Source organism: Rana temporaria, chromosome 11 (genome assembly GCF_905171775.1).
Source record: "Rana temporaria chromosome 11, aRanTem1.1, whole genome shotgun sequence".
Taxonomy (NCBI): Eukaryota; Metazoa; Chordata; class Amphibia; order Anura; family Ranidae; genus Rana; species Rana temporaria.
In genome coordinates this window covers 111053814-111081784 of record NC_053499.1, presented here as the reverse complement: position 1 = coordinate 111081784, position 27971 = coordinate 111053814, and the positions used below count along the sequence as shown (strand labels likewise).

General features: G+C 47.8%; 1 protein-coding gene across 1 annotated transcript; it reads left to right on the top strand.

Moving 5' to 3' along the window:
- Positions 1-17767: 17767 nt before the first annotated feature.
- Positions 17768-21069, top strand: LOC120916817. The gene is given in 3 exon segments (XM_040327758.1): positions 17768-18530; positions 18532-19410; positions 19765-21069. Coding segments are annotated over 3 exon segments (2835 nt in total). The 5' UTR covers positions 17768-17879.
- Positions 21070-27971: the final 6902 nt, after the last annotated feature.

The window sequence follows — 27971 nt, the reverse complement described above, 5'->3', positions numbered from 1 at the left end:
GGGAACTTAGTAGGTGAAGGCTTGTGAGGATATGGAGAATAAAATAGACTACATAGTTCAGGTGCATGTACTTGATCTGAGTCTTCCCAAGAATCTTCTTGTATACCATAATCCTTCCATCCAATTAGATATTGTAGACGACCTCTTCTTTTTCTGGAGTGTCTAGAATATCTTCAACCTCATAATGTTCTTCACCTTCGACTAGGATAGGAGGTGCAGGAGGAGGATTCCTCCCAGGAAAGGGATTAGGTCGATAGGGTTTGAGAAGCAACACATGGAATGAAGGATGAATAGTAAGTTCCGGAGGGAGAGAAAGTTGCATAGTATTTTGGTTAATAACTGTAGATATTGGGAATAGGGATGAGCCAACACCCCCCCCCCCCCCGTTCGGTTCGCACCAGAACCTTCGAACGGACCGAACGTTCGCGCAAACATTTAGAACCCCATTGACGTCAATGGGACTCGAACGTTCGAATTCAAAAGTTCTCATTTTAAAGCCAAATATGCAATTTATTGTCGGAAATGGGTTTGAGAACCCGGGTCTTGCCCCAGGGAACATGTATCAATGGAAAAAAAAAGTTTTAAAAACGGTCGTTTATTCTGGAGCAGTGATTTTAATGATGCTTAAAGTGAAAAAAAAAGAAGAAAAATTCCGTTAAATATCGTACCTGCTGGGTGTCTATAGTATGCCTGTGAAGTGGCACGTGTTTAGAACTGTCCCTGCACAAAATGAGATTACTATAAGAAAAAAATAATTTAAAACTGCTTGCGGCTTTAAAGCGGATGTGCCACGGGAAAAATATATTAAAAGCCAGCAGCTACAAATACTGCAGCTGCTGACTTTTAATATAAGGACACTTACCTGTCCTGGAGTCCAGCGGTGATCGCAGCAGATGACGAGCCGATCGCTCGTCACCCTGCTGCTCCCCCCTCCATCCTCGGTGAGGGAACCAGGAAGTGAAGCGCTCCGGCTTCACTGCCCGGTTCCCTACGCCGCATGCGCGAGTCGCGCTGCGCCCGCCGATTGGCTCCCGCTGTGTGCTGGGAGCCGAGTGTTCCCAGCATACAACGGGGGGACGGACGGGAAGGAAGGAAAAAACCCGTCCTTTGCCCGTATCGTAGGGCCGGAAGTGGGTGCAGATACCTGTCTGTAGACAGGTATCTGCACCCCCCTCCCCCCTGAAAGGTGTCAAATGTGACACCGGAGGGGGGAGGGTTCCGATCAGCGGGACTCCACTTTAGAGTGGAGATCCGCTTTAATGTAATGTCTGGTCCCTGCAATATGGATGAAAATCATTGAGAAAAATAGCATGGGTTTCCCCCAACTCCCCCCAGGTCATTACAAGCCCCTTTGGCCCTATATACTTTGAACAGCAGTATACAGGCGGTGCAAACAAGACAGGGACTTGTAATTGTGAACTGCTTCTTTTTTAAAGTGTAGCTCCAGCCGTAAAATCTATTTTTAAGCTTTTCTGACAACATACAGAAGGGTTATCACCCCTGTAACATTTGTCTTGCTGTCTGTGTGCATCTGTTCAGAAGATTGCAATTCACTTTCTGTCCCAATGGCAAATGATTTTTTGAAAAAAATTTTTTTTTAGTGAAACAAGGATTGGTGATAAAGCATCAGTGAACAGGAGACACCTCTTACAGAAAAGAATTTCCCTTACTAGGGGTAGATTTCCTCTCACTTCCTGTTGTCTCCTTCCGTTTGTAAGTAGGAGTCGTTTGTAAGTTGGATGTTTGAAAGTAGGGGCCTGCCGTATGTACCCTGCAGAAATTTGGGCCCTAGGTGTTGGTGTTGCCACAACACTGTAAGCCCTCACAGTAATGCCTCGTACACACCATCACTTTATGTGATGAAAAAAAACGAAATTTTCTGTGACGTAAAAAATGACGTTTTTGAAACTTCAATTTTCAAAGACGAAGTTGCCTACACACCATCGTTTTTCTCACAATGTTCTAGCAAAGCGAGGTTACGTTCTCACCACTTTTTCCATTGAAGCTCGCTTCTGGGCATGCGCGGGTGTAAAAACGTCTTTTTAAACAACGTTTTTTGCTACACACAGTCAATTTCTGTGAAGTAAAAAACGACGTTTTGAAAAACGACACATAAAATTGAAGCATGCTTCAATTTTTTTTGGTCGTTTTTTACAAGACATAAAACGGCGTTTTCCCCCACACACGGTCAATTAAAGTGACGTTTTTAAAAACGTCATTTTTTTTCATCACATAAAGTGATGGTGTGTACGGGGCATTAGTCTTGGTGGGCGGAACGCCCTGCTGTATGAACTATTATATCAAGAACTCTAATTACATGCCATTGTTGAACAGTGGTAGAAAAAATGGGCCTTTGGTGCTGCCGCTGGTGCCACAACACTGTAAGTCCTCACAGTTACTCTTGGTGGGCACAGGAATGGGCCCTGCTGTGAAATATTAGATCAAGAATTGTAATTACATGCCCCTGTTAAACAGGGGCAGAACAATTGGGCCTTTTTTGATGGTGGTGGTGCTGGTGCCACAACACTGCAACTCCTCACAGATACTCTAGTTAGAGCGCAGGAATGAGCCTGCTGCAAAGTATTGCATCAAAAAAATTTAATTACACGCCCCTGTTAAACAGGGGCAGAAAGATTGGGCCTTAGCCACTGGTGCCACAACACTGCAACCCCTCACAGATACTCTAGTTGGAGTGCAGGAATGAGCTCGCTGCAAAGTATTGCCTCAAAAATTGTAATTACACGCCCCTGTTAAACAGGGGCAGAAAAATTGGGCCTTAGGCACTGGTGCCACAACACTGCAACCCCTCACAGATTCTCTAGTTGGAGCGCAGGAATGAGCCCGCTGCAAAGTATTTTAATTTTAATTACACGCCCCTGTTAAACAGGGGCAGAAAAAATTGGGCCTTAGGCACTGGTGCTGGTGCCACAACACTTTATGAAGGTCAGACGATCGACCGAGTCGGTGGAGAGGCGCACCCTGTGATCGGTTACAAAGCCTCCAGCAGCGCTGAATGTGCGTTCTGAAAGAACGCTGGATGAAGGACAAGCCAGTAGCTCAATTGCGTACTGTGCAAGCTCTGGCCAGTGATCCATCCTCAAGACCCAGTAAGCCAGAGGATTTTCGGTGGGAAAGGTGTCCAAGTCTGATCTTGCCCCTAGGTTTTCCCGCACCATGTAAAACAGACGCTGGCGATGGTTGCTGGAACCAGTCATACCTTGGGGCTGCAGACTGAAAAATTGTCTGAACGCATCGGTCAGACGGCCACCTTGTCCACCGCTCCTTCTGTGACTGACCGAAGCCTCAGCAACACGTTGTCCAGGACCAGGATTTTGTAACCTCCCAGTCTCTGGGAACGCATTGCACAGACCTTTCTGCAAGGCCTCCCGAATATGTTTTATCTTCTGCTCCCTCTGCACCGGCAAGATAAGGTCTGCAACCTTATTCTTGTAACGTGGATCAAGGAGAGTTGCCAGCCAGTAATGATCCCTCTCCTTGATAGCACGAATACGAGGATCCTTCCGCAGGCTTTTCAGGATCAGGGAGGCCATACAACTTAGGTTTGCTGAGGCATTCGGTGCGGAGTCCTCTGGGTCACTGAGGATGACATGATCCACAGCCACCTTGTCCCAGCTTTGTACAAGTCCATGGGTTTCTTGGGACTGTAATTGATCCCTTGAAGACTGCTGCTGATGCTGAGTGCTTGGCTCCACCTCCATGCTGACACAATCCTCCTCCTTGTCCTCGTCCTCTTCCTGTGTGATAGGTGGGCACGCAGGAACACTGTCTGGATAAAGGGGGCCTTGAGAGGTAATGAAGTCCTTCTCTTCCTCCCTCTGTTCTGCCTCAAGGGCCCTGTCCATTATTCCACGTAGCATGTGCTCCAACATGTGAATAAGAGGGACAGTCTCACTGATGCATGCACTGTCACTGCAGTGCTCACCATCCTCGTGGCCTCCTCAAATGGTGACAGGACAGTGCATGCATCCCTGATCATGGCCCACTGGCGTGGGGGAAAAAAACAAGCTCCCCTGACCCAGTTCTGCTGCCATATTGGCACAGATACTCATTGATGGCCCTCTGCTGCGTGTGCAGCCGCTGCAGCATGGCCAACATAGAGCTCCACCTGGTGGGCATGTCACAGATTAGGCGGTTCTTGGGCAGGTTGTATTGCCTTTGGAGGTCTGCCAGCCGAACACTGGTATTATATGACCGTCAGAAATGCACACAGACTTTCCTGGCCTGCTTCAGGACATCCTGTAAGCCTGGGTAACTGCCCAAGAACTTCTGCACCACCAAGTTAAGGACATGAGCAAAACAGGGCACATGGGTCAGTTGTCCCTGTCGCAGGGCGGAGAGGAGGTTGGTGCCATTGTCACAAACCACCATTCCTGGCTTAATCTGGCGTGGCGCCAACCACCTCTGAGCCTGCCCCTGCAGAGCTGACAGAACCTCTGCCCCAGTGTGGCTTCTGTCCCCCAAGCACACCAGCTTAAGCACCGCATGGCATCTTATTACCTGCGTATCTGCATAGCCCCTTGAACGCATACGGAGCACTGCTGGTTCCGAGGACACATCAGCACAGGAAGAGGCCACAGACGAAGAAGAAGAGGAGGGGGTGGAGGAGAGAGGTGCATCACAACCAGTAGTAGCATTTTGGAGGTGTGGTGGCGGAAAAACCTCCAACACTACTGTACCTTGTCCTGCGTCCTTCCCAGCTGCCAGCAGAGTCACCCAATGGGCCGTAAAAGTTGTTTGCAGTCGGTGTGCTGCCCTTAAGCTGGCCCCTGGAGGGCATCCTGCCTCGTTGGAGATGTGCCTGTGCCTCCTCCTCCTCTCTCCTATCAGGCACCAACGTAGAGTCAGTGACCTCATCATTTCCTCCCTCCCTCATCACTGTAGAAAACCTGGCAGTATGCTGCAGCTGGGGGAACATGACTGCCAGATTGCTGTCCTTCTTGGGCACCCCCTCTCTCTGGTCTCACGTTACTGCCTTCCTCTATCTGTGTAGCTTCATCGGAGCCTTCAAAACGCTGCGCATCCTCATGCAGCATGTACCAAACACTGTGGACAAACAGTTCAGGGGACTCCTCAGGAGGACATGGTGGGGCTAGGGAAGGAGTGAGTGATGCCATTGAGCAGAGGGAAGAGGACGCCTTGGCAGCTACTTTGCCAGACAAAGTACCCTGAGCCTGGGTGAGAGAGGATGAGGAGGATGAGGACGGCTTGGTCATCCACTCTACCAAGTCTTCGGTATGTTGCGGCTCAACACGGCCAGCTGCCGAAAACAAGGACGAGCGTGTCCAATGGCCACGTGCTGATGAGGATGCACCGTGTCCACGACCAGCACTGTTGCCTCTAGACGCAGAGCCTGCTTGCCCTCGTGACTCTCTGCCTCTCCTTGTTGTCCTTCCAGACATACTAATGGCCTGCAGAGGACAAAGGCAGTACACACACATCGTAGCTTTAGGTGCAAACTGCAGAGGACACGGGCAGTACACACAAAGTAGCTTTAGGTGCAAACTACAGAGGACACGTGCAGTACACACCAAGTAGTTTTAGGTGCAAACTACAGAGGACACGACCAGTACACACCAAGGAGCTTTAGGTGCAAACTACAAAGGACACGGACAGTACACACCAAGGAGCTTTAGGTGCAAACTACAGAGGACACGGGCAGTACACACCAAGTAGCTTTAGGTGCAAACTACAGAGGACACGGCCAGTATACACCAAGTAGCTTTAGGTGCAAACTACAGAGGACACGTGTAGTACACACCAAGTAGCTTTAGGAGCAAACTACAGAGGACACGTGCAGTACACACCAAGTAGCTTTAGGAGCAAACTACAGAAGACACATGCAGTACACACCAAGTAGCTTTAGTGAAAACTACAGAGGACACGTGCAGTACACACCAAGTAGCTTTAGGTGAAAACTACAGAGGACACGTGCAGGTCACACCAAGTAGCTTCAGGAGCAAACTACAGAGGACACCTGCAGTACACACCAAGTAGCTTTAGGTGCAAACTACAGAGGACACGGCCAGTACACTGCAAAAGTTTGGGCACCCTGCATAGTTAATATCTTGTACTGCCCCCTTTGGCAAGTATCACAGCTTGTAAACGCTTTTTGTAGCCAGCCAAGATTCTTTCAATTCTTTTTTGAGGTATCTTTGCCCATTCTTCCTTACAAAAGTCTTCCAGTTCAATGAGATTTCTGGGCTGTCTGTCACGCACTGCTCTTTTAAGGTCTATCCATAGATTTTCAATTATGTTGAGGTCAGGAGATTGTGAAGGCCATGGCAAAATCTTCAGATTACACCTCTTGATGTAATCCCCTGTGGATTTTGAGGTGTGTTTAGGATCATTATCCATTTGTAAAAGCCATCCTCTCTTTAACTTCATCTTTTTCACAGATGGCATCAAGTTACCATCCAAAGTTTGCTGAAATTTTATTGAATCCATTTTTTCTTCTACTCGTGAAATGTTCCCTGTGCCACTGCCTGCAATACAACCCCAAAGCATGATTGATCCACCCCCATGCTTAACAGTTGGACAGAGGTTCTTTTCATTAAATTCTGTGCTCTTTCTTCTCCAAATGTACCTTTGCTCATTCTGGCCAAAAAGTTCTATTTTAACCTCATCGGTCCACAGAACTTGTTTCCAAATTGCATCAGGCTTGTCTATATGTTCATTTGCAAAGTTCAAACGTTGATTTTTGTGGTAAGGACATAGAAGAGGTTTTCTTCTGATGACTCTTCCATGAAGACCATATTTGTACAAGTATCTCTTTATAGTGGAATAGTGTACCACAACTCCAGTGTCTGCCAGATTTTTGCTTTTCTCACAATCCTGCAAGCTGTTCTGTCTGATATTTTTCTTGGTCTTCCAGATCTTGCTTTAACTTTCACTGTTCCTGATGACTGCCATTTCTTAAATACATTCCGAACAGAGGATATTGACATCTGAAAACGCTTTGCTATCTTCTTATAGCCTTCTCCAGCTTTGTGAGGGTCAACTATTTCCAGTTTCAGTTTTCTAGACAACTGCTTAGAAGAACCCATGGTGCTGATTGTTGGGGCAAGGTCAGATGAGTCTGGGCATTTTAAACCTTTGAGATTGACATCACCTGGTCTTCCCAGACGAGATTAAGAACAATCCATGACACTGGCAGGTCTCAGCTTTGCAAAGGGGGCAGTGCGTGCTATAAATTCTGCAGGGTGCCCAAACTTTTGCAGACGCCATTTTTTTGTTTTCTGTAATCTTGAAAGTGTAAATGATGGAAATAAAATCTAACTTTTTTTGACATATTATAAGAATGTCTAATCTGTAATTTGATGCCTTTTGGAGATGTTTCCATCTTTCCTTGGCTTTGTTATGCACATTAATATACATTTTTACCTGGGGTGCCCAAACTTTCGATCTCCACTGGCTATGTACAACACCTGGGATGTATATATATCCTCTACACACTGCAACTTTAACTGACTAGCCTGCCTGCTCTATCTACCTAGAAAAAAAGACACTCTCTCTCTCTCTCTCTATTAGACAGATCTCTAACCACCGCCGCAACACACTACACAAGGCCGACCTGCAGGCGGCCTTTTATAGTGTGGGGCGTGTACTAAACCTCCTGGGCCATAATTGGCCAAAGCCACCCTGGCTTTGGCCAATTATGGCTCTCCGTTTTTTGCGCGCTGTGATTGGCCCAGCATGCGAGTCATAGTGCATGCTTGGCCAATCACCAGCCAGCAATGCCGCAGTGAATTATGGGCCGTGACGCGCCACTCGAACTTAGGGCGAACGGCCCGTTACGTTCGTATTTCGACGAATGGTCGAACATACGATGTTCGAGTCAAACATGGGTTCGACTCGAACACGAAGCTCATCCCTACTGGTGAACCCACAAAAGGGATAAAACTTTTTTGTGTAAGGGAGTTTAACAAGACACGTGGCCACTCCTTAAAATTAGAAGAAACGAGGTTTAACCTTTAAACTACGTAGAGGGTTCTTTACTGTAAGAGCGGCAAGGATGTGGAATTCCCTTGCACAGGGGGTGGTCTAGATGGGGGGGATCAATGGTTTAAAAAAACTATTAGATTAGCACCTGAACAACCACAACATATAGGGATATACAAAGTAAGGCCGCCTACACATGGTCGGACAAAACCGATGAGAATGGACCAAGGTTCAGTTTCATCGGTCCAAACCGACCGTGTGTATAGCCCATCGGTCTGATGTCCTACGGTCCAAAATTTTAAAACATGCTTTAAAATCGAACCGATGGACCGCTGCCCGATCGGTCCAAACCGATGGTTAGTACAGAAAGCATCGGTTCAAAACCCGCGCATGCTCAGAATCAAGTCGACGCATGCTTGGAAGCATTGAACTTCGTTTTATTCAGCACGTCGTGTGTTTGACGTCACCGCGTTCTGACCCGATCGGTTTTTGGAACGATGGTGTGTACGCACATCAGACCATCAGGCCACTTCAGCGGTGAACCGATGGAAATGGCCCGTTGGACCATTCTCATTGGTTTGGAACGACCGTGTGTACGCGGCCTTAGACTGACATATAATCACACACATAGGTTGGACTTGATGGACTTGTGTCTTTTTTCAACCTCACCTACTATGTAACTATGCACCCAGGAGAGAAAGCCCTGCACACTTTAGATGTGGTTCAGGCTGTCAAGGTGTATGTGAAGATGTCTGCAGCAATCAGGCAGTCATTCATTATTCACCCTTCCTGAACATCCTAAGAAAGGTCAGGCAGATTTTAAATCTGCCATTTCATGGTGGGTCTGTCAGCTTATTGCCCAAGTCTATGACTTGAAGGATAAATACATTTTTTATGACTATTAGCCATTTTCGAGCCAAAATTCCACTATGTTACATAAGATTTTGTGATGTACTGTATACTGTATTTTCTTTGTCATCCCATGCTAGGCAAAACATATTTCACTATTCTAAACTGTAGTAACATGTAAGCATGGCAAGATCACATGTAACCACTTATGAGCACAGTTACATGTAATCAGCACCAACTTCATTAATTTGTGGCCACTTTTGTGCCTCAGTCCTCTGAACTGTATACTATTTTACTTGGTTTTATAAGGTTTTATTAATTATTTAGAATCATTTGTGGGGACTGGTAAAAAAAACTTTTGCTATACTTGATCATTTTATTGTCGGCACTGCACCACCTCTGTAGTCTGCATTGTACTTTACACACTCATGAATAAACCACACTGTACAATGCATTGTTCTTAACATGCAGTGCTTCTGACCACCTCAATTCGCATGATGTGCTGTGTTTTACAAATTTCTGCCTGCACTGCTCTTTGTATCCTGCATTGTACTATGTATACTCCTGATCCCCCAATTTTCCAATCTGCAATGCACTTTACATACTCCCGAATACCCCACTACATAACTAAATTATAGGCTAGATATTTATACAGTGATGTATACAAACCTACTTAAGCAACACACAGGATATATGCAGCCCACAAGTGCCCCTGTGCTCCAGACCACCACAGTGCTGCAAATCTACCAGTTCTGGAAGGGTTTACTGTTGAAAACACTGGCTGTAAAGGACAGCCATGACCAATCTCTAAGCCCATAAGCATTTTTATTTAATTGGTAAAAAAAGAATGATTTGGATGGAAGCCCCCACCCCAATGTCTTAAAGCAGACCTGCCTCCAATAATAATACCCAATAAAAACTGTCTTACCTATTTAACCACAGCTACTTTGGAGTATGCCACACCTAGTTTCACTTTACATGCTGATCCAATAGCTTATTTTTTCCAGTGGCCACAGATGTCCCAATCAAATATTGATTTTGAATATTACAAGAGGATAAGATTGTAAGACCTTGACAGCTTTAGGGAACTGCAGTTTTAATTACAATGGAATCATTATTTTATGGTAATTGCTAAAATTGCTTTTGCCAAATGTATTTATAGTTGATAAGAAGAGTGTGTTTACTTGTATACTAGTAGCCAGACTCCTCAAAATCAATGCTATATTGAGCTGAAGAATGTATTGCAAATTTTTCCTCCAAAGTGTGAATGATCATGGCTGTGAATGTATTGAACCATTTCCTCTAAACATATTGAACTACAACAGCAACATTACGCATAGATTGTAAATTAGGTGTGGAAGTAGCAATCCATATTGGTTGATTTCAGATAATCAAACTGCTGTATATCTTAAGTGAACATGCATTAAGTATTATTACGTAATATGATTTGCATCTAGGATGTACATATGTATCTACATTTAGAAATTAATTAAACAAAAGCTATAACTGTACATTGGGTGTGTTATTGGTCCCTTTTAAAAGCAAACTGGATGCAACAATTGATCTCTTTCTTGATCATACATCACAGGACACAGAGCCTTAATTAATTACTTAATGGGTTATATAGTCACCACAGGTGATTGGACACTGGCAAACCCAATTAAAATTCAGTTCCTCCCCTATATAACCCCTCCCAAAATGGAGAGTACCTTAGTTTTTTTTGACAGTGTTTAAGGTGGTTGGTCAAGTTCAACATGTGCAAAGAAGAAAAATGCTTTTTTGATGGTCTGGCTGCGGAGACCTAGGAGCTATAACCGGATCCATTCCTCGGGCTGATATCAAAGGCCTAAGATGGTTGGTACCCGGGCCTCGTGTAAGAAGAAACAAGATTTGCCTGTAATGTCTCTCTGTGGAGGTCTGGTCTCTGGGATCCAGACTTTGGTGTACTAATAAATATGTGACACGAAAAGTTTCTGGCAGAGTCTTCTACAGGTCGAGGTATGAGGTTTTCTCTAATAGAACCCTTGGTAAACCTGAAGGTTGGCACAACTTTCCTGCTGTGATGGGTGAAAGCTGGAACTACTTTTAGTAGCTTTCCTGCAGCGTGGTTTAGGTAAGAAGATCATTTGGGCCAGATCCACAAAGGACTTACGACGGCGTATCTCCACGTACACCGTCGTAAGTCCGAATGTGCGCCGTCGTATCTTTGCGACTGATTCATAGAATCAGATACGCCTCACTGTTACCAAGATACGAGCGGCGTAAGTCTCCTACGCCGTCGTATCTTGGGGTACATATTTCCGCTGGCCGCTAGGGGCGCTTCCGTATATTTCCGCATCGAATATGCAAATGAGCTAGATACGGCGATTCACGAACGTACTTGCGCCCGGCGTATTAAAATACGCTGTTTACGTAAGGCGTACGACCGGCGTAACTTTACCCCTCATAAAGCAGGGGTAAGTCATGTTAAGGTATGGACGTCGGAAACGTCGGAACAGCATTGTATTTTACGTTGTTTGCGTAAGTCGTACGTGAATGGGGATGGGCGTAGGTTACATTCACGTCGACTAAGCATTGAGCCGGCGTAATTTACGGAGAAAATTTGACGTGATACGGAGCATGCGCGCGAATGCGCCGTCCGTTAGGCACGTAATTTACGTGGGGTTACGATTCATTTCCATACAACACACCCCCTACCAGCCTACTTTGAATTACGCGGGCTTACGCCGGCTCATTTACGCTACGCCGCCGCAACTTACGGAGCAAGTGCTTTGTGAATACTGCACTTGCCTATCTAAGTTGCGGCGGCGTAGCGTAAATAGGATACGCTATGCCCAACTAAAGATACGCCATCGTTTCTGAATCTGGCCCTTTGTATTTATGTATTATCTTCTTTGAAGTAGGATGTCCTTCCTGGTTCTCACCACTGGAGGGAGTAAGTGCAACCTGGTGTTTTCTTACCTAGCCTTCCAGGATAACATTGACAGCAGTGCGTGTGTGCGCGCACACCGGGAGCGCGTTTTTCTGTCAGTATAGAGACATGGATGGGGAGGGCCAAAAGTGGTTGCTAGTGCCCTGCGCAATGCCGGACACCTGTGTGCAGGCGCCAAGAGGCTGGTTAAAAAGCCCAGCACGCCAAAGCCTTCTGTAAGCAGCATGGACACAGAGCTGTAAGCATCCCTGTGGATTGAACCAGGCAAACCTAAGACTTCTACTCAGCATCAGGTTGTGCACTGAGCTGATATTGTTGTGTATTGTAAGACTATAGCACAACAGTGATTGCATTTATTTTTGTGGATAGTACCTTTGCTTTGCAGTACCTTTGCTTTGCAGTAAGGACTATGTCCCAGAGAAGAGGGTCTAGGGCGAGTTAAAAAGGCACCAGAAAATCCCCACATACGGCTAAGGGTTCTGAGCTTGCCTGCAGTTTACCATTCCCCTCTGTCAGCCTTATAGCAGCCTCACAGGATGAATCCCTGTCTGGTTTTACAGCTTCTCATATGGCAGCTCCTGTATATGTCACTGAGGACGCTTTAAAAGTTGCTTTGGATGGCCTGGAAGGAAGGATTGCTAATATTGTCGCAACCTCCTTGAAAGATAGCAGAAAACTAGGTAGATCCCCTTCATCTGCTCTGGCTCTCTTTTCAGACAAGCCTTCTGAGGGTGAAAAATCCCTCTCTGGAGATGAGGATCATGTGCAGTCTGAGGATGAGAGGATTCCTGCTACTTCTCAGTCGCTAAAGATGCAGGTGCAATATTATGCAGAGATGGTGCGTGCCACAAACAAATTGCCTCCTGTTGAAGCTTCTAGGCCCTCTGTTTCCTCTTTGGGATCCCGTAAATCCCTGCAGGCTGCATGCGCCTTTCCAGTTTATCCCTTGCTGGATAAACTGATGTATGATGACTGGGTTCACCCAGATAAATAGTTTTCTCCTCCTAAGCAGTTCTCCCTCCTTTATCCTATGGAGGAAGGTTTCACCAAGAATTCGGGGGTACCTGCTATTGATGCAGCCATTTCTTGTGCAAACAAAAACCTGACCTGTCCATTAGACAACGCGCAGGGTTTTAAGGATCCAACTGATAAAAAGCTGGAGTCCCTATTAAAAGCCTCCTCTGCCATGGCTGGGGCTGTAGTACAACCTGCAGTTACAGTCATTGGTGTATGTCAGTTCCTCAAGGAACAAATAAAGAAGATTATTAACCTCCTCCCTACAGAAGAGATTGAGGTTTATAAGGACCTTCCTGAGGCCTTGTGCTTTGCGATTAATTCGATTATGGGCTCTGTTCAACAAGCATCTCACTTGAATCGCCTACAGGCACACATGCGCAGGTCCTTTTGGTTAAAACATTGGGAGGCCAAGGCTTCCTGCAAGAATTACTTGGCAGTGTTCCCCTTTGGAGGAGAATGCCTGTTTGGAGATGACCTGGATAAATACATCCAAAAGATTACTGTAGGCAAGTCTACTCTATTGCCGGTTAAGAAAAAGAGTAAACATCCCTCATTTAATGGGAATCAATCCCATTAAATGAGGCAGCAATCAAGTTTGGAGGGAAGCCAGGAGCGAGGTCAGGACGAGCCGAGATCAGAAGCGGCCAGCAAGCAAGAGTAGTCAGGGTGTGTTATTTGCAAATAACACACTCAACAGTATTTACAACACAATATACAGTGGCTTCCATAATATGCACAATTACACAGAAAAGCATATTTACAATATAATGTGCATGTATCTAGTTACTTTATCTCTCAGCTTCAGGTCTGGTCATACTGAGAGCTTTTGTGTTCTAGAATAAAGAGAGAGCACAGCTTGGTAACAATTTATTATATCCCCCAGTTCCTTTCTGTATAGTGGCTGAATTAGTGCACTCTAATTGGTCACTAATAGGGATGAGCTTCGAGTTCGAGTCGAACCCATGTTGACTCGAACATCGTATGTTCGACCGTTCCGTGGGCCGTTCGCACCAAATTTGAGTGGCGCGTCATGGCCCATTATTCACTGCGGCATCGCAGTGCATTGCTAGCTGATGATTGGCCAAGCATGCACTATGACCCGCATGCTTGGCCAATCACAGCACCGTCTGTACAAAGAGCCATAATTGGTCAAAGCCAGGGTGGCTTTGGCCAATTATGCCTCAGGGGATTTAGAGAAGCCCGGAGCAATAGAATGCAATGGCATATGCGCAGGGCGGACATGACAGAGTTAACAGGGGAAGTAAACTTGTTAGGAGTTTCGGGGGGAGTTGCCTAGGGGAGGGGTTGAGAGGCATATAAAAGGTTGGCCCATCCCATCAGAGGCAAGCACAGTGCGGAGGAAAGTTCCCACCCACCCTTCCTAATTTTATGGTTTGAGGGGTTTTTGTTTTTCCAATGGTGTTTTTTGTTTTGTGTTTTTCTTTTGCTTTGTTTTCACAGGAGATCGAGTTCATTGATGTTGTGGCAGTGGCGGGTGTTGGTCTTGGCAGTAGAGAGAAGATATGGTAGTGTGGTGTCCCAGTACAGGTATTTGCTGTAGGCCCTGTCAGATTGAGGCCCTCGGCTTGTGGGGTCTCCCCTGCAGGGACTCAGCTAGTTATGATGTGATTTACACTGTTATGGTTGATAATACGTTTATTAGGTGTGTATAGCTTTAAGAGGTTTAGTCAGCCATCTCATGTTCAGTCAGAGTGTATTACCATCTCATGTTCAGTCAGAGTGTATTAGAGTCGGGAGGACTAAGTGCTAGACAAGACCTTATTGTGTTGTGTTATACTACAGGTCAGTCTCTATGATCCACAGCTCTCAACCAATGGGCTTCAGTCTGATCAGGCCCTTATAAGGGATTGTACTTCCTGTTTAAGCCAGTCTAGACTACACACAGTTCCTGGCAGAGCAGAGCAAAACACAGTCAGAGAAGCAGTGCAGGCCAGAAGCCTCCAGTTCAGGAGAAAATACAGCAAAGAGTGGAGTATCCCTAAACATTACAGAACCAGTACTTCAGCTCATTTATCGGATCAATCCGTTATTCCGGCGAAAAGCCTCAAGTCTACAGACACTTCAGTAAGTGTATCTATTTTTCAGCCTAGTTAAGCATAGGCCCTGAATTACTAATCCGGCTTTTGCAGCCGAGTATATATATGATCAGCTAAGCTCAAGCATTATCAGCCGTGTGATCCTCTAGAGACTGCCTGCAGAACATTTTGACACTCTGTTTAAAACGCTGTGAAGATTTTGACACCTGCCTTCATGCCAGTGAAGCCTTCGTTGTTTTAACCCCTGTTGTGGACTGTGTTATTACCATCCTAACTAGCGGGGATACGGAGGCCCCCGGAGCTGTAGTTTCCCGGGGTATTCCAAGACTACAGTGGCGTCACGTGACAGAGAGGGTTAACACCATCTGGCCCTCACTAGGGTTAATACCACCTGACCCTGGGCTCCTAGCCCCAAGAACCAAGTAGCTAACCATCAAGCGCATGTGTGTGGCCGTGGGGCTCACCCTCCCCGGTCACCACATAGTTTTCTGGCGTCACGAACAGGATACGGGTGTACGCCTTAACCATTCAGCCACTAAAGCAAGTCCTCCCCCCCCCCCAGAATCTGAACTGTGTCATTGAAAGTAATTTACTCAGCGAGGCGCATATACAAGTGGTGGGGGAGGTGAAGGAAAGACTGTTAGCTGCCATTATTAAGTGGAGAAAGTCTGTACCTGAAGGGGTTAAATTGTTTCCAGCATTTCCCGCGCGCGGGAGCGGTCGCAGCTCCGCCCAGTCAAGCCCCGGCGGTGACGCCTCTTCAGTGTGCAAGCCGGAACTAGAGAATCCACTCTGTGTTGCACGGAGGAAACAATTGTTGACCGGAATAAAAAAAAAGGAAGTTGCCGGGCGCAGCCATAGCAACGTGTCCGGCAATAAAAGACAGCGCACTCAAAGACGTCGCACTCAAAGACAGCGCACTCAACGACATCGCACTCAAAGACAACGCTCTCAAAGACAGCGCTCTCAAAGTTTCTTAAAGTGACAGCGCACTCAAAGACATCGCACTCAAAGACAGCGCTCTCAAAGTTTCTTAAAGTGACAGCGCACTCAAACAAGGCTACAACATGTCAGCCCCAAGATCACCAGATGCAGGAGATATACCAGATCCTCTTGCGGCTCCTGCACAAGCTACCCCTCCGGGATCACCTCCAGTACGACGTCATGACAGTGGGGCCCCCCCCATTCTACCTGGGGAAGCCTGTGTTGCCTAACTACATAGGGGATCCCTTTTCCCTCAAGGATTTCCAGGAGAGCTTCCAAAGCATTTTCTCTCTCTACTCTCTCCCCCCTAATCAACAGGTGCTGTTGCTCATGGGACAGTTGCAGGGACCTGCACGTGAGGAAGTCCGTACCTGGCCCACTTCTGAAAAGACTACAGTAGATCAGATCTTCGAGGGATTACATCAGGTATTTGAGTCCCACTCACCCTTAGAGGTCCGCCTCAGGCTCTACGAGAGGCGACAAAAGCCGGGGGAAACACTAAGGGCATATGCAGTAGCCTTGCAGAATGCCCTGGAGGCAGTCCAGAAACTGGACAATATCACCCCTGACCAGGGTAACAAACTATTGATGGATAGATTCATAGAAGGGGTCCAAAATAAATGGGACAAGGCGCAATTAAAGATGTTAGCTGTACAGAACCCCAATATGTCTTTTTCTGCCTTTAGGCGCCTAGCCCTTCAAGTTATAGAGCAGGGGGCAAGCCCCGAGGAGCATCCTGACCCTAAAACGGAACCCATGGGTGCGGCGGCGTGCCCTGCACCACTGTTACCACCAGCCCCCGCACCCGTGGCTGTCCCTCCGGCCTCCACTACAATTACTGAAATTCAAGAGGTTAGACAAGATATTGCCCAGCTTACCCAAGTGGTAAAGGAGTTGGCTAATCACACCACTCGGGTACTTAGAGAGCCTCCAGAGACTAGGAGACCTACTCCTGCCCCTCCTCCCCGTTCTAGCGGGCCTCGCTCTGGACCCTCTAGTAGGCCTTACTGTGATTTCTGTGACAAACCCGGTCATTGGAAGATGCAATGCTGGGCTTTAAACGGGCGTCCCCTGAGGTCGAGGACCGGCCCTCAGGAAAACGAATCACAGGTCCAGCAGAAGAGCCAATATACTCAGGACAGTCCTTATACATTGCATCCTGCCCCTATGTAAATGTTACCATAGATGGTGTCCAACTGCAGGCCCTGATTGATACAGGCTCGCAGGTGTCTACCATCTCTAAGGGCCTATTCTATAGGTACTGGAATGTCGATTCATTGTGTGAACCAGATGATATGGATTTTAGTGTCCTGGCAGGGGACGGGAAACCAATTCCCAGACATGGGTACTGGGAGCCCACTATTCAGCTGAGAGGTCACACACTTAGAGGTCAAGGTATAATTGTCACTAATGTCACGGTACCAGGGGCCACAGAGTTTATATTGGGGATGAATATAATGAGACATTGTTTCAGTGATATTTTGAAAGCCTTGCATGCCTCTCTCCCCCACATGTCTTCCTCAGGTCAGAGGACTACGCAACACCATCTCAAAATTCTGAAAGCAGAACAGAAGTTCGCGAACCGGAGAGGAGAAATCGGTAAAGTTTGGATCCAAGACATGAGGCCCGTGACCCTGCAGCCGAACACAGAGACAATTTTGTGGTGTCGGGCGTGCCCTGGTGTAAGGAATCAGGACTATCAGGCCTTACTGGAGCCCATACAATCTGAAGATTTTCCTTTGGTCCGAGCTGCAAGGAGCCTAGTGATGGTGGTGAATGGACGGGTCCCAGTCCGCCTAGTTAATCTGTCTGGCATAGCCACCACCCTACCAAAGTACACTCCAGTGGCCCAACTGGTTTTCTTGGACTCCAGTGACATACTCTCTTCACGGAAGGCGGCCCAACAGCTGAGTGCCCAAACCGTGTCAGGGGCTACCGAAAATTCTCCAGAACCTTGGTGGCGCCAACTTTAAATAGGAGGATCTCTCACCCCACCAGAACAAGTCGAAGGGGTCATCGAGGTGGTGAAGGAGTGCCAGAGTGCCTTCAGCAAACACCCAACCGATTTTGGAAAAACCTCCATGATTAAGCATCGAATCCTGACCGGCGATAAACCCCCCATCAAGGAAAGGCATCGGCCTGTGGCACCAGGCATGTACCAAACCGTCAAGAAACTGTTAACCGACATGAAGGAGGCAGATGTAATACAAGAGAGCCAGAGTCCCTGGGCAGCACCCATGGTGTTAGTTAAGAAGAAGGATGGGACCATCCGTTTCTGTGTTGATTACAGGAAATTGAACGACATCACCCATAAAGACGCATACCCTCTCCCCCGGATTGAGGAGTCACTCACTGCGCTGGGTTCTGCGGCCTACTTCTCTACATTGGATCTGACCAGCGGATACTGGCAGGTGCCCATGGCCGTCGAAGACAGGGAGAAAACAGCCTTTGTCACCCCCATGGGTCTTTTCGAATTTAAAAGTATGCCCTTTGGGCTGTGCAATGCCCCAGCTACCTTTCAACGGCTGATGGAGAGATGTCTGGGACACCTTAACTTCCAGAGTGTCCTACTCTACCTGGATGACGTGATTGTGTATTCCAAATCCTATCAGGAACATTTGACTCACCTGTCCGACGTCTTCCAAGTACTGATCCAGCATGGTCTGAAAGTCAAACCCTCCAAGTGCCACCTACTCAAGCCACAAGTACATTACCTGGGCCACGTCGTCAGTGCCTGAAGGGGTCCAACCTGATCCAGCTAAAGTCGAAGTTGTCAAGAATTGGCCTATCCCACGCACCGTTAAGGATATTCGGAGCTTCTTAGGATTTTCAGGATATTACCGCTGCTTTATTCCTCATTTTGCACAAATTGCCGAGCCATTGACCTCTCTCCTGCGAGGCACGGCGAAGGGGAACTATAATGGCAAGCTGCCTGTGGAATGGGCCAAAGAGCAAGAGGTGGCCTTCCAGGCTCTAAAACATCTATTGACAGAGCCTCCCATCCTGGCCTATCCGGATTATACTCAGCCTTTCCGACTGTATACAGATGCCAGCTTTGAAGGACTCGGGGCAGTGTTGTCCCAGATGCAGGGAAAACAAGAGAGGGTGATAGCTTACGCCAGCCGGAATCTGCGAGGGGCTGAGAAGAATGATTCTAACTACAGTTCCTTCAAGTTAGAGCTCCTGGCCCTCGTGTGGGCAGTCACCGAAAAATTTAAGGACTATTTGTCAGCCACCTCATTCACGGTCTACACCGATAACAACCCCCTGGCTCACCTGAACACCGCTAAACTAGGTGCCCTTGAGCAAAGATGGGCCTCCAGACTGACCAACTATGACTTCTCTATCAAGTACCGAAGTGGCAAGTCTAATATTAATGCGGATGTGCTATCACGCATGGCTCCTGGCGAAGATTCCCCAGTGGAGGGCAAGTGGGAAGATGTGGAAATGCCTCCCTTCTATCAAAGATTCGTGAATCAGGATGTGGTCGTCACCCGCGAGGGGAGTGAATCTGGGTCTAAAACAATCCAGGAAGACCTGTATACCTGGAGGACCCTACAGGAAGAAAGTCAGACTATGGGAGATCTGCAGGAGTATTTATTGACCAGGAGGGTACCTTCCCGGTTGCGACGGGGCCAGAATGACTACGAATTGAAGCGATTGTGGCGTCAGAGGAAAAGACTATTTGTGCACAAAGGAATGGTGTACAGGAACTTCTTGGACCCAGTGTCGGGTGAAAGCCTACACCAAATTCTGATCCCTCGGAGAGATGCCGCCATGGTATTGAATGCCTACCACGACCAGTCAGGACACTTTGGGGTCCATAAAACAGAAGCCACCATCCGACGCCGGTTCTACTGGATTGGAATGAGGAGCGACGTTGAAAAGTGGTGCAGTGAGTGTGCAGTCTGCAATATCACCAAGAATGGTCGCAAGAATGCGCGAGCACCTCTCCATTCCATTCAGAGCGAGAGGCCCAACCAATTGGTCGCCTTGGATCATGTCAAGCTGTCACCTACCCGGTCCGGGTATTCATATGCTCTGACCATGGTGGATCACTATTCCAAGTGGGTAGTGGTTGTGCCAGTCAAAGACTTAACAGCCAAGACAACAGCCCAGATGTTCTACACCCATTGGGTACAGATACTTGGATGTCCTGAAACTGTCTTGTCCGACCGAGGTCCGGCCTTTGAGGCCCAACTGTTTCAAGAATTGTGCCAGTTCCATGCTTGTAAGAAACTCAGGACCACTGCCTATCATCCGCAAGGGAATGGACTCTGTGAGAGGATCAACAAGGTGTTTATCCACATGCTGAGAGCGGCTTCTGTATCCCGACCTGAAGAGTGGCCTCAACTAATGCCCGAATTGTTGGAAATCTACAACAATACCATCCACTGTTCCACTGGTTATACTCCATTTTACCTCATGATGGGCCAACACGGTCAACTGCCTAAAGACAGGGTCTTTGGACTTCAAGCACCTTTCAACCACTCCCCCCAAGCCTCTTCGGAGTGGGTCTCGGAACATCAGAAAAGGATTCAGGAAGCGAGAGAGATAGTCAACAAAAAGATGGGCGAGGCACACTATAGGCAGCAACAGGACTACAACCGCCATGCCTCTGCCCAGCCGTTGCAAGTTGGTGATAAAGTCTGGCTGAAGAAGCATCCTAGAACCCATAAGTTGGACTCCCTTTGGGAAACTGAACCATACACAGTGATTTCCATCCCTTATCCGGACTCTGATGTCTACTCAGTTCAAAAAAACGGATATGAACCACAAGTTGTCCACCGAAACCGGATCAAGCTGTGTCACAAAGGGAACCTGCCTGTGTTGGTGCCTCCTTCTGCACCACCAAGTCTTCCACCTCCAGTTCAGCCAGCACAAGTGCGGCCCACCAAGCCAGTTGAGCCTGAGAGGCCACTCCTGATGTTCGAAGATGATCCTCTCTTCCCTTCTGATCAAAACGTATTCTTTGGTTATGTGCCAATCATTTCCATTCCATCAACCTCAGTCTTGGCACCAGAAGCTCCAGAGTTTACTCCAGCCATCCGCTCACCTGCTGCAGTGCCATCAGAACCTTCTAATGTGGGAGAAAGCTCCATAAGTCAAGAGCCATCACAGGCCCCCATTGTCCAAGATGAAGGTGCAGCTGTCAGTCCAGAAGAAGCAAGTGTTCAAGGAGAAAACAGTGCTCCAGAAAACTCAGAAATGGTGTTGCGTAGATCCACCAGATCTAATTTCGGATATCCCCCAGCAAGATATAGGGATTAATCTATTAATTATACATACAATATATGTAGATAGACTACATACACCTCAGTTAGTATACATCTCAAGTATACATCATTACTAACTAATATGTCACTAGTTACCTACTTACCTTATTTAGTGTATAGGAACATACCTGGCCAGTAAGTCTCCTATCCCTCACTTAAGCACTACAACAAGAAAAGGGTATCCTCTAAGAAATGTCTAATTGTGTACTTCAGGCATAGAATAAAAATGTCTAGCAAATATTAAAGTGTGTTCCGGGGAGAAGAGCTAATAGCCTAAGGGCCCCAGTAGCCAAGGCATTGGGTAGAAAGCCTCCGGCAGCCCAATCCAAAACCTGGTCAGTCTTAAAAGTGTAATCTAACAATAATATACTGTTGAAAACTGAGTGATAACGGTTAACAGATATGTATTCTGTCTGGGACCCAGATAACCACTTACCCTGCACAAAATAATGATCTCACTTTATCTAATAAGCCTGCAAGGGACATTTATGTGTATAATGCCTCAGGACTTATCATATGATCCTGTTCGTATATGTTTATTTTTCCCAAAGAACCTGGAACGGACATTGGTGTACAAATGCCTCAGGATTTCTAGTGGCCCCAAGGTCACCTCATTCCTCAATCCGTCAATGCCTTAATCGTCGAGGACAACTTCTGTTTAGTGGTGGGGTTTGTGGTGTCCCAGTACAGGTATTTGCTGTAGGCCCTGTCAGATTGAGGCCCTCGGCTTGTGGGGTCTCCCCTGCAGGGACTCAGCTAGTTATGATGTGATTTACACTGTTATGGTTGATAATACGTTTATTAGGTGTGTATAGCTTTAAGAGGTTTAGTCAACCATCTCATGTTCAGTCAGAGTGTATTACCATCTCATGTTCAGTCAGAGTGTATTAGAGTTGGGAGGACTAAGTGCTAGACAAGACCTTATTGTGTTGTGTTATACTACAGGTCAGTCTCTATGATCCACAGCTCTCAACCAATGGGCTTCAGTCTGATCAGGCCCTTATAAGGGATTGTACTTCCTGTTTAAGCCAGTCTAGACTACACACAGTTCCTGGCAGAGCAGAGCAAAACACAGTCAGAGAAGCAGTGCAGGCCAGAAGCCTCCAGTTCAGGTGAAAATACAGCAAAGAGTGGAGTATCCCTAAACATTACAGAACCAGTACTTCAGCTCATTTATCGGATCAATCCGTTATTCCGGCGAAAAGCCTCAAGTCTACAGACACTTCAGTAAGTGTATCTATTTTTCAGCCTAGTTAAGCATAGGCCCTGAATTACTAATCCGGCTTTTGCAGCCGAGTATATATATGATCAGCTAAGCTCAAGCATTATCAACCGTGAGATCCTCTAGAGACTGCCTGCAGAACATTTTGACACTCTGTTTAAACGCTGTGACGATTTTGACACCTGCCTTCATGCCAGTGAAGCCTTCGTTGTTTTAACCCCTGTTGTGGACTGTGTTATTACCATCCTAACTAGCGGGGATACGGAGGCCCCCAGAGCTGTAGTTTCCCGGGGTATTCCAAGACTACAGTGGCGTCACGTGACAGAGAGGGTTAATACCATCTGGCCCTCACTAGGGTTAATACCACCTGACCCTGGGCTCCTAGCCCCAAGAACCAAGTAGCTAACCATCAAGCGCATGTGTGTGGCCGTGGGGCTCACCCTCCCCGGTCACCACAGTAGAAGGAGGAGTCTTGGGGACCCATCGTTGCTATGGGTCCCGATAATGGTTTCCAGCTAACGGAGGTTAGCTGGAAAGTGGTAATGGGGCACTGCGGTCAGTGGCTGTCTCCGGGCCAGTTTGTTGGCAGGAGGCCTATCTATACACTGTTTGGTACCGCAGTGCATTATGGTTTTCCCCTGTTATGGGTACTGAGTGCCTGCCGAGACCAACACTAGTTAAATTATGGTTTGTTAACAGAGTTTATGTTATTATGGTATTTTATAGTATTATGTTATTTATATATATTGTTATATATATGTTTAATAAATTAGGCTGCTACGGCCTTGTTTTAACTCCAACACTGGTGTGGTCTCAGTTACTATAGTAAGGTTAATGGGGGATGTTATTTGGTTAATAGAATAAGTCCATCTGTTATACATTAGTCAAGTACACGCCCCACACTATATAAGACACAAAAAGATACTTGGTGGGCACACCCTAAAAATGCTATACATCTAAGCTGGTGCTGCTATAAGACCAAATACAGTACAAAACTGATTATAGCGCACACATGCAAAAATGACATTTATCCTGCAAGGCTAGTTAAAAACACCTGAACATATTCAAAAATACGGGGGTTTGGTCACACTATATAGTCATATAGTGCTAAGCCCACTTACTGCGACAAAGTACCCCGAATTAGTGGGTCCTACCCTAGTAATAGAATGAAAGAACCTGGGTCTCAACCATGGGAGATATACTCCTCTATGTGGGAGAACTGAAGGGTTTCTTCCTATACACTGGTGGCCACTAATGTGAGGTAATGAAGAGGGGGAGGGGTGCTCCAGCCAAGAGACCTGGTCAGGGTCTATACAAAATACAAAAAGATACTTGGTGGGCACACCCTAAAAATGCTATACATCTAAGCTGGCGCTGCTATAAGACCAAATACAGTACAAAACAGATTATAGCGCACACATGCAAAAATGACATTTATCCTGCAAGGCTAGTTAAAAACACCTGAACATATTCAAAAATACGGGGGTTTGGTCACACTATATAGTCATATAGTGCTAAGCCCACTTACTGCGACAAAGTACCCCGAATTAGTGGGTCCTACCCTAGTAATAGAATGAAAGAACCTGGGTCTCAACCATGGGAGATATACTCCTCTATGTGGGAGAACTGAAGGGTTTCTTCCTATACACTGGTGGCCACTAATGTGAGGTAATGAAGAGGGGGAGGGGTGCTCCAGCCAAGAGCATTTTTAGGGTGTGCCCACCAAGTATCTTTTTGTATTTTGTATAGACCCTGACCAGGTCTCTTGGCTGGAGCACCCCTCCCCCTCTTCATTACCTCACATTAGTGGCCACCAGTGTATAGGAAGAAACCCTTCAGTTCTCCCACATAGAGGAGTATATCTCCCATGGTTGAGACCCAGGTTCTTTCATTCTATTACTAGGGTAGGACCCACTAAATCGGGGTACTTTGTCGCAGTAAGTGGGCTTAGCACTATATGACTATATAGTGTGACCAAACCCCCGTATTTTTGAATATGTTCAGGTGTTTTTAACTAGCCTTGCAGGATAAATGTCATTTTTGCATGTGTGCGCTATAATCTGTTTTGTACCACACTATATAAGGCCGTCTGGAAGTCGGCCTTGTGTAGTGTGTTTTCTGGCGTGCTGAGAGAGAGAGAGAGACAGTGTAATTTCATTTGAGTTAGATAGAGCAGGCAGGCAGGCTAGTCAGTTAGCTGCAGTTCCTGGCCCGGATTCAGATAGGAGATACGACGGCGTATCTCCTGATACGCCGTCGTATCTCTAAGTGCGGGCCGTCGTATCTATGCGCCTGATTCAGAGAATCAGTTACGCATAGATTTCCCTAAGATCCGACCGGCGTAAGTGTCTTACCGTCGTATCTTAGGCTGCATATTTACGTTTGCCGCTAGGTGGCGCTTCCGTATAGTTACGCGAGGAATATTCTAATTAGGTGTATACGCCGATTCAGAAACGTACGTCCCGGCGGTGCATTTTTTTACGTCGTTTACGTTAGGCTTTTTTCGCGTATAGTTACCCCTGCTATATGAGGCGTAGCTAATGTAAAGTATTGATGTCGTTCCCGCGACGAGTTTTGAAAATTTTACGTCGTTTGCGTAAGTCGTTCGCGAATAGGGCTGGACCTCATTTACGTTCACGTCAAATCCAATACGTCCTTGCGGCGTACTTTGGAGCAATGCACACTGGAATATTTCAGATAGGAGAACTCCCGCGCCGAGTTTTGAAAATGTTACGTCTGGCAGAGAGGAGGGGGAGGTAAGTCGTTCGCGAATAGGGCTGGACGTCATTTACGTTCACGTCGAATCCAATACGTTCTTGCGGCGTACTTTGGAGCAATGCACACTGGGATATTTCACGTACGGCGCATGCGCCGTTCAAAAAAACCTTCAAAAACGCAGGGTCATCTTAAATTTAAATAAAACACGCCCACAACATCCGAATTTGAATTAGGCGGGCTTACGCCGCCACACATACGTTACTCCGCCGTAACTAAAGGCGCAAGTTCTTTCTGCATACGGAACTTGCGCCCAAAGTTACAGCGGCGCAACGTGTTCTTACTAATAATACTACAGGCAGGCAGTCGATTCTGCTAGCTGCAGTATAATCAGTATATATACGCATCCCAGCTTTGTGCATCTACATCTCCCTGCAGGCCATTAGTATGTCTGGAAGGACAACAAGGAGAGGCAGACAGTCACGAGCCGATAAAAGAGGGCAAGCAGGCTCTGCGTCTAGAGGCAACAGTGCTGGTCGTGGACACGGTGCATCCTCATCAGCAAGTGGCCGTGGGACACGCTTGTCCTTTTTTCGGCAGCTGGCCGCGTTGAGCCGCAACATCCCGAAGACTTGGTAGAGTGGATGACCAAGCCATCCTCATCCTCCTCATCCTCTCTCACCCAGGCTAAGGGTAATTTGTCTGGCAAAGCAGCTGCCACCGCGGCCTCTTCCCTTTGCGCAATGGCATTAGTCACTCCTTCCCTAGCCCCATGTCCTCCTGAGGAGTCTCTCGAACTGTTTGACCACAGTACATGCTGCAGGAGGATGCACAGCGTTTTGAAGGCTCCAATGCGCCACCTAGGGAGCAGCTTTATCTTTACGCCGGCATATCTCTAACGTAAACGGCGTAAGTAATTGCGACGGGCGCACGTACGTTCGTGAATCGGCGTATCTAATCATTTGCATATTTTACACCAAACTCAACGAAAGCGCCACCTAGCGGCCAGTGTAAATATGCATCGTAAGATACGACGGCGTAGGAGACTTATGCCGCTCGTATCTTAGCCTAATTTAAGCGTATCTGGTTTCCAGAAAACGCTTAAATTTACGACGGCGTATCTACTGATACGCTGACGTAAACCTACCTGAATCCAGCTAATAGTGAACATATGAATAGTCCAATAGCATGAATCAAAAACCTAAAGCAAAAAACATATTCACAGTCCACAAATAGAGATCTCTGGGTAAGTGAAATGTGAAGAGCAGGTATATAGGACATCCAAGATGGTGTATCTTCACTAATAAGAATGAATACTCTTACCAATTCTGGTGGACCCAAATAACAGCGACAGTGAGTCATTAAAGCATGGAAATCCAGATAGATAAATGGCCCCAATGCAGGGCCGTCTTATTGAGCGGGCACCAGTGGGCATGGCCCGGGGGCCCCAAGTCCGCTCCGATCTAGGTGGATGCGATGCGGATGCACTACTGGCAATGGACGGTAGTGTCCCCATGAGAGTGTGCGGCGGCAGCGGCTGGCGGGGGGGTAAAGCGGGTTGATTTTCCAGCAGCAGCGATCAGCGATGTGACACAGGGGAAAGGCGGGCTATGGATGTATCTTACTCCCCCCCCACCGCTCGCCCCCTCCCCTTTCTTCTCTCAGCCACGCGAAGAACAGAGAGCAGCTCTGTTTGCAGCGACACCGCCCACCTTCCTGTCCACTATCCCCATTGGCCACAGCAGAGGGCCAATCTGAAGACACTGGGGAAGCATCATGGGAAACATAGTCCCGGAAGATAGGCGCCGGGCACCACCAGCACCCCATGCTTTTAGTGGTGAGTGCTCCTGAGTCCCTTATTGTTGGATCGCCTCCCCCCCTTAATGTGCCGATCGATCCGCAAGGCAGCACGCTCCCCCTCCTCTCTGCCAGACTCCCCCTCCTCTCTGCCAGACCCCCCTTCTCTCTGCCAGACCCCCTCCTCTCTGCCAGAACCCCCCTCCTCTCTGCCAGACCCTCCCCTCCTCTCTGCCAGACCTCCCCTCCTCTCTGCCAGACCCACCCTTCTCTCTGCCAGACCACTTCCTCTCTGCCAGACCCCTTCCTCTCTGCCAGAACCCCTTCTCCTCTCTGCCAGACCCCCCTCCTCTCTGCCAGACATCCCTCCTCCTCTCTGCCAGATCTCCCTCCTCCTCTCTGCCAGACCTCCCTCCTCCTCTCTGCCAGACCTCCCTCCTCCTCTCTGCCAGACCTCCCCCTCCTCTCTGCCAGACCCCCCCTCCTCCTCTCTGCCAGACACCCCCTCCTCTCTGCCAGACCTCCCTCCTCCTCTCTGCCAGATCTCCCTCCTCCTCTCTGCCAGACCCCCTCCTCTCTGCCAGACCTCCCTCCTCCTCTCTGCCAGACCTCCCTCCTCCTCTCTGCCAGACCTCCCTCCTCCTCTCTGCCAGACCTCCCCCTCCTCTCTGCCAGACCTCCCCCCTCCTTTCTGCCATACCTCCCCCTCCTCTCTGCCAGACCTCCCCCTCCTCTCTGCCAGACCTCCCCCTCCTCTCTGCCAGACCTCCCCCTCCTCTCTGCCAGACCCCCCTCCTCTCTGCCAGACCCCCGTTATCTCTGCCAGACCCTCTCCTCTCTGCCAGACCCCCTCCTCCTCTCTGCCAGACCCCCCCTGCTTCTCTCTGCCAGTCCCCCCTCCTCTCTGCCAGACCCCCTCTTCTCTCTGCTAGAGCTCCCTCCTCCTCTCTGCCAGACCTCCCCCCTCTTTGCCAGACCCCCACTCCTCTCTGCCAGACCTCCCTTCTCCTCTCTGCCAGTACTCCCCCCTCCTCTCTGCCAGACCCCCATCTTCTCTGTCAGATCCCCATGTGGCAACGTGTGGCAAGTGACAATCCGCAACGTGTGGCAGGTGATGTGGCAAGCGACAATCCGCAACATGTCCGCAACGTGTGGCAGGTGAC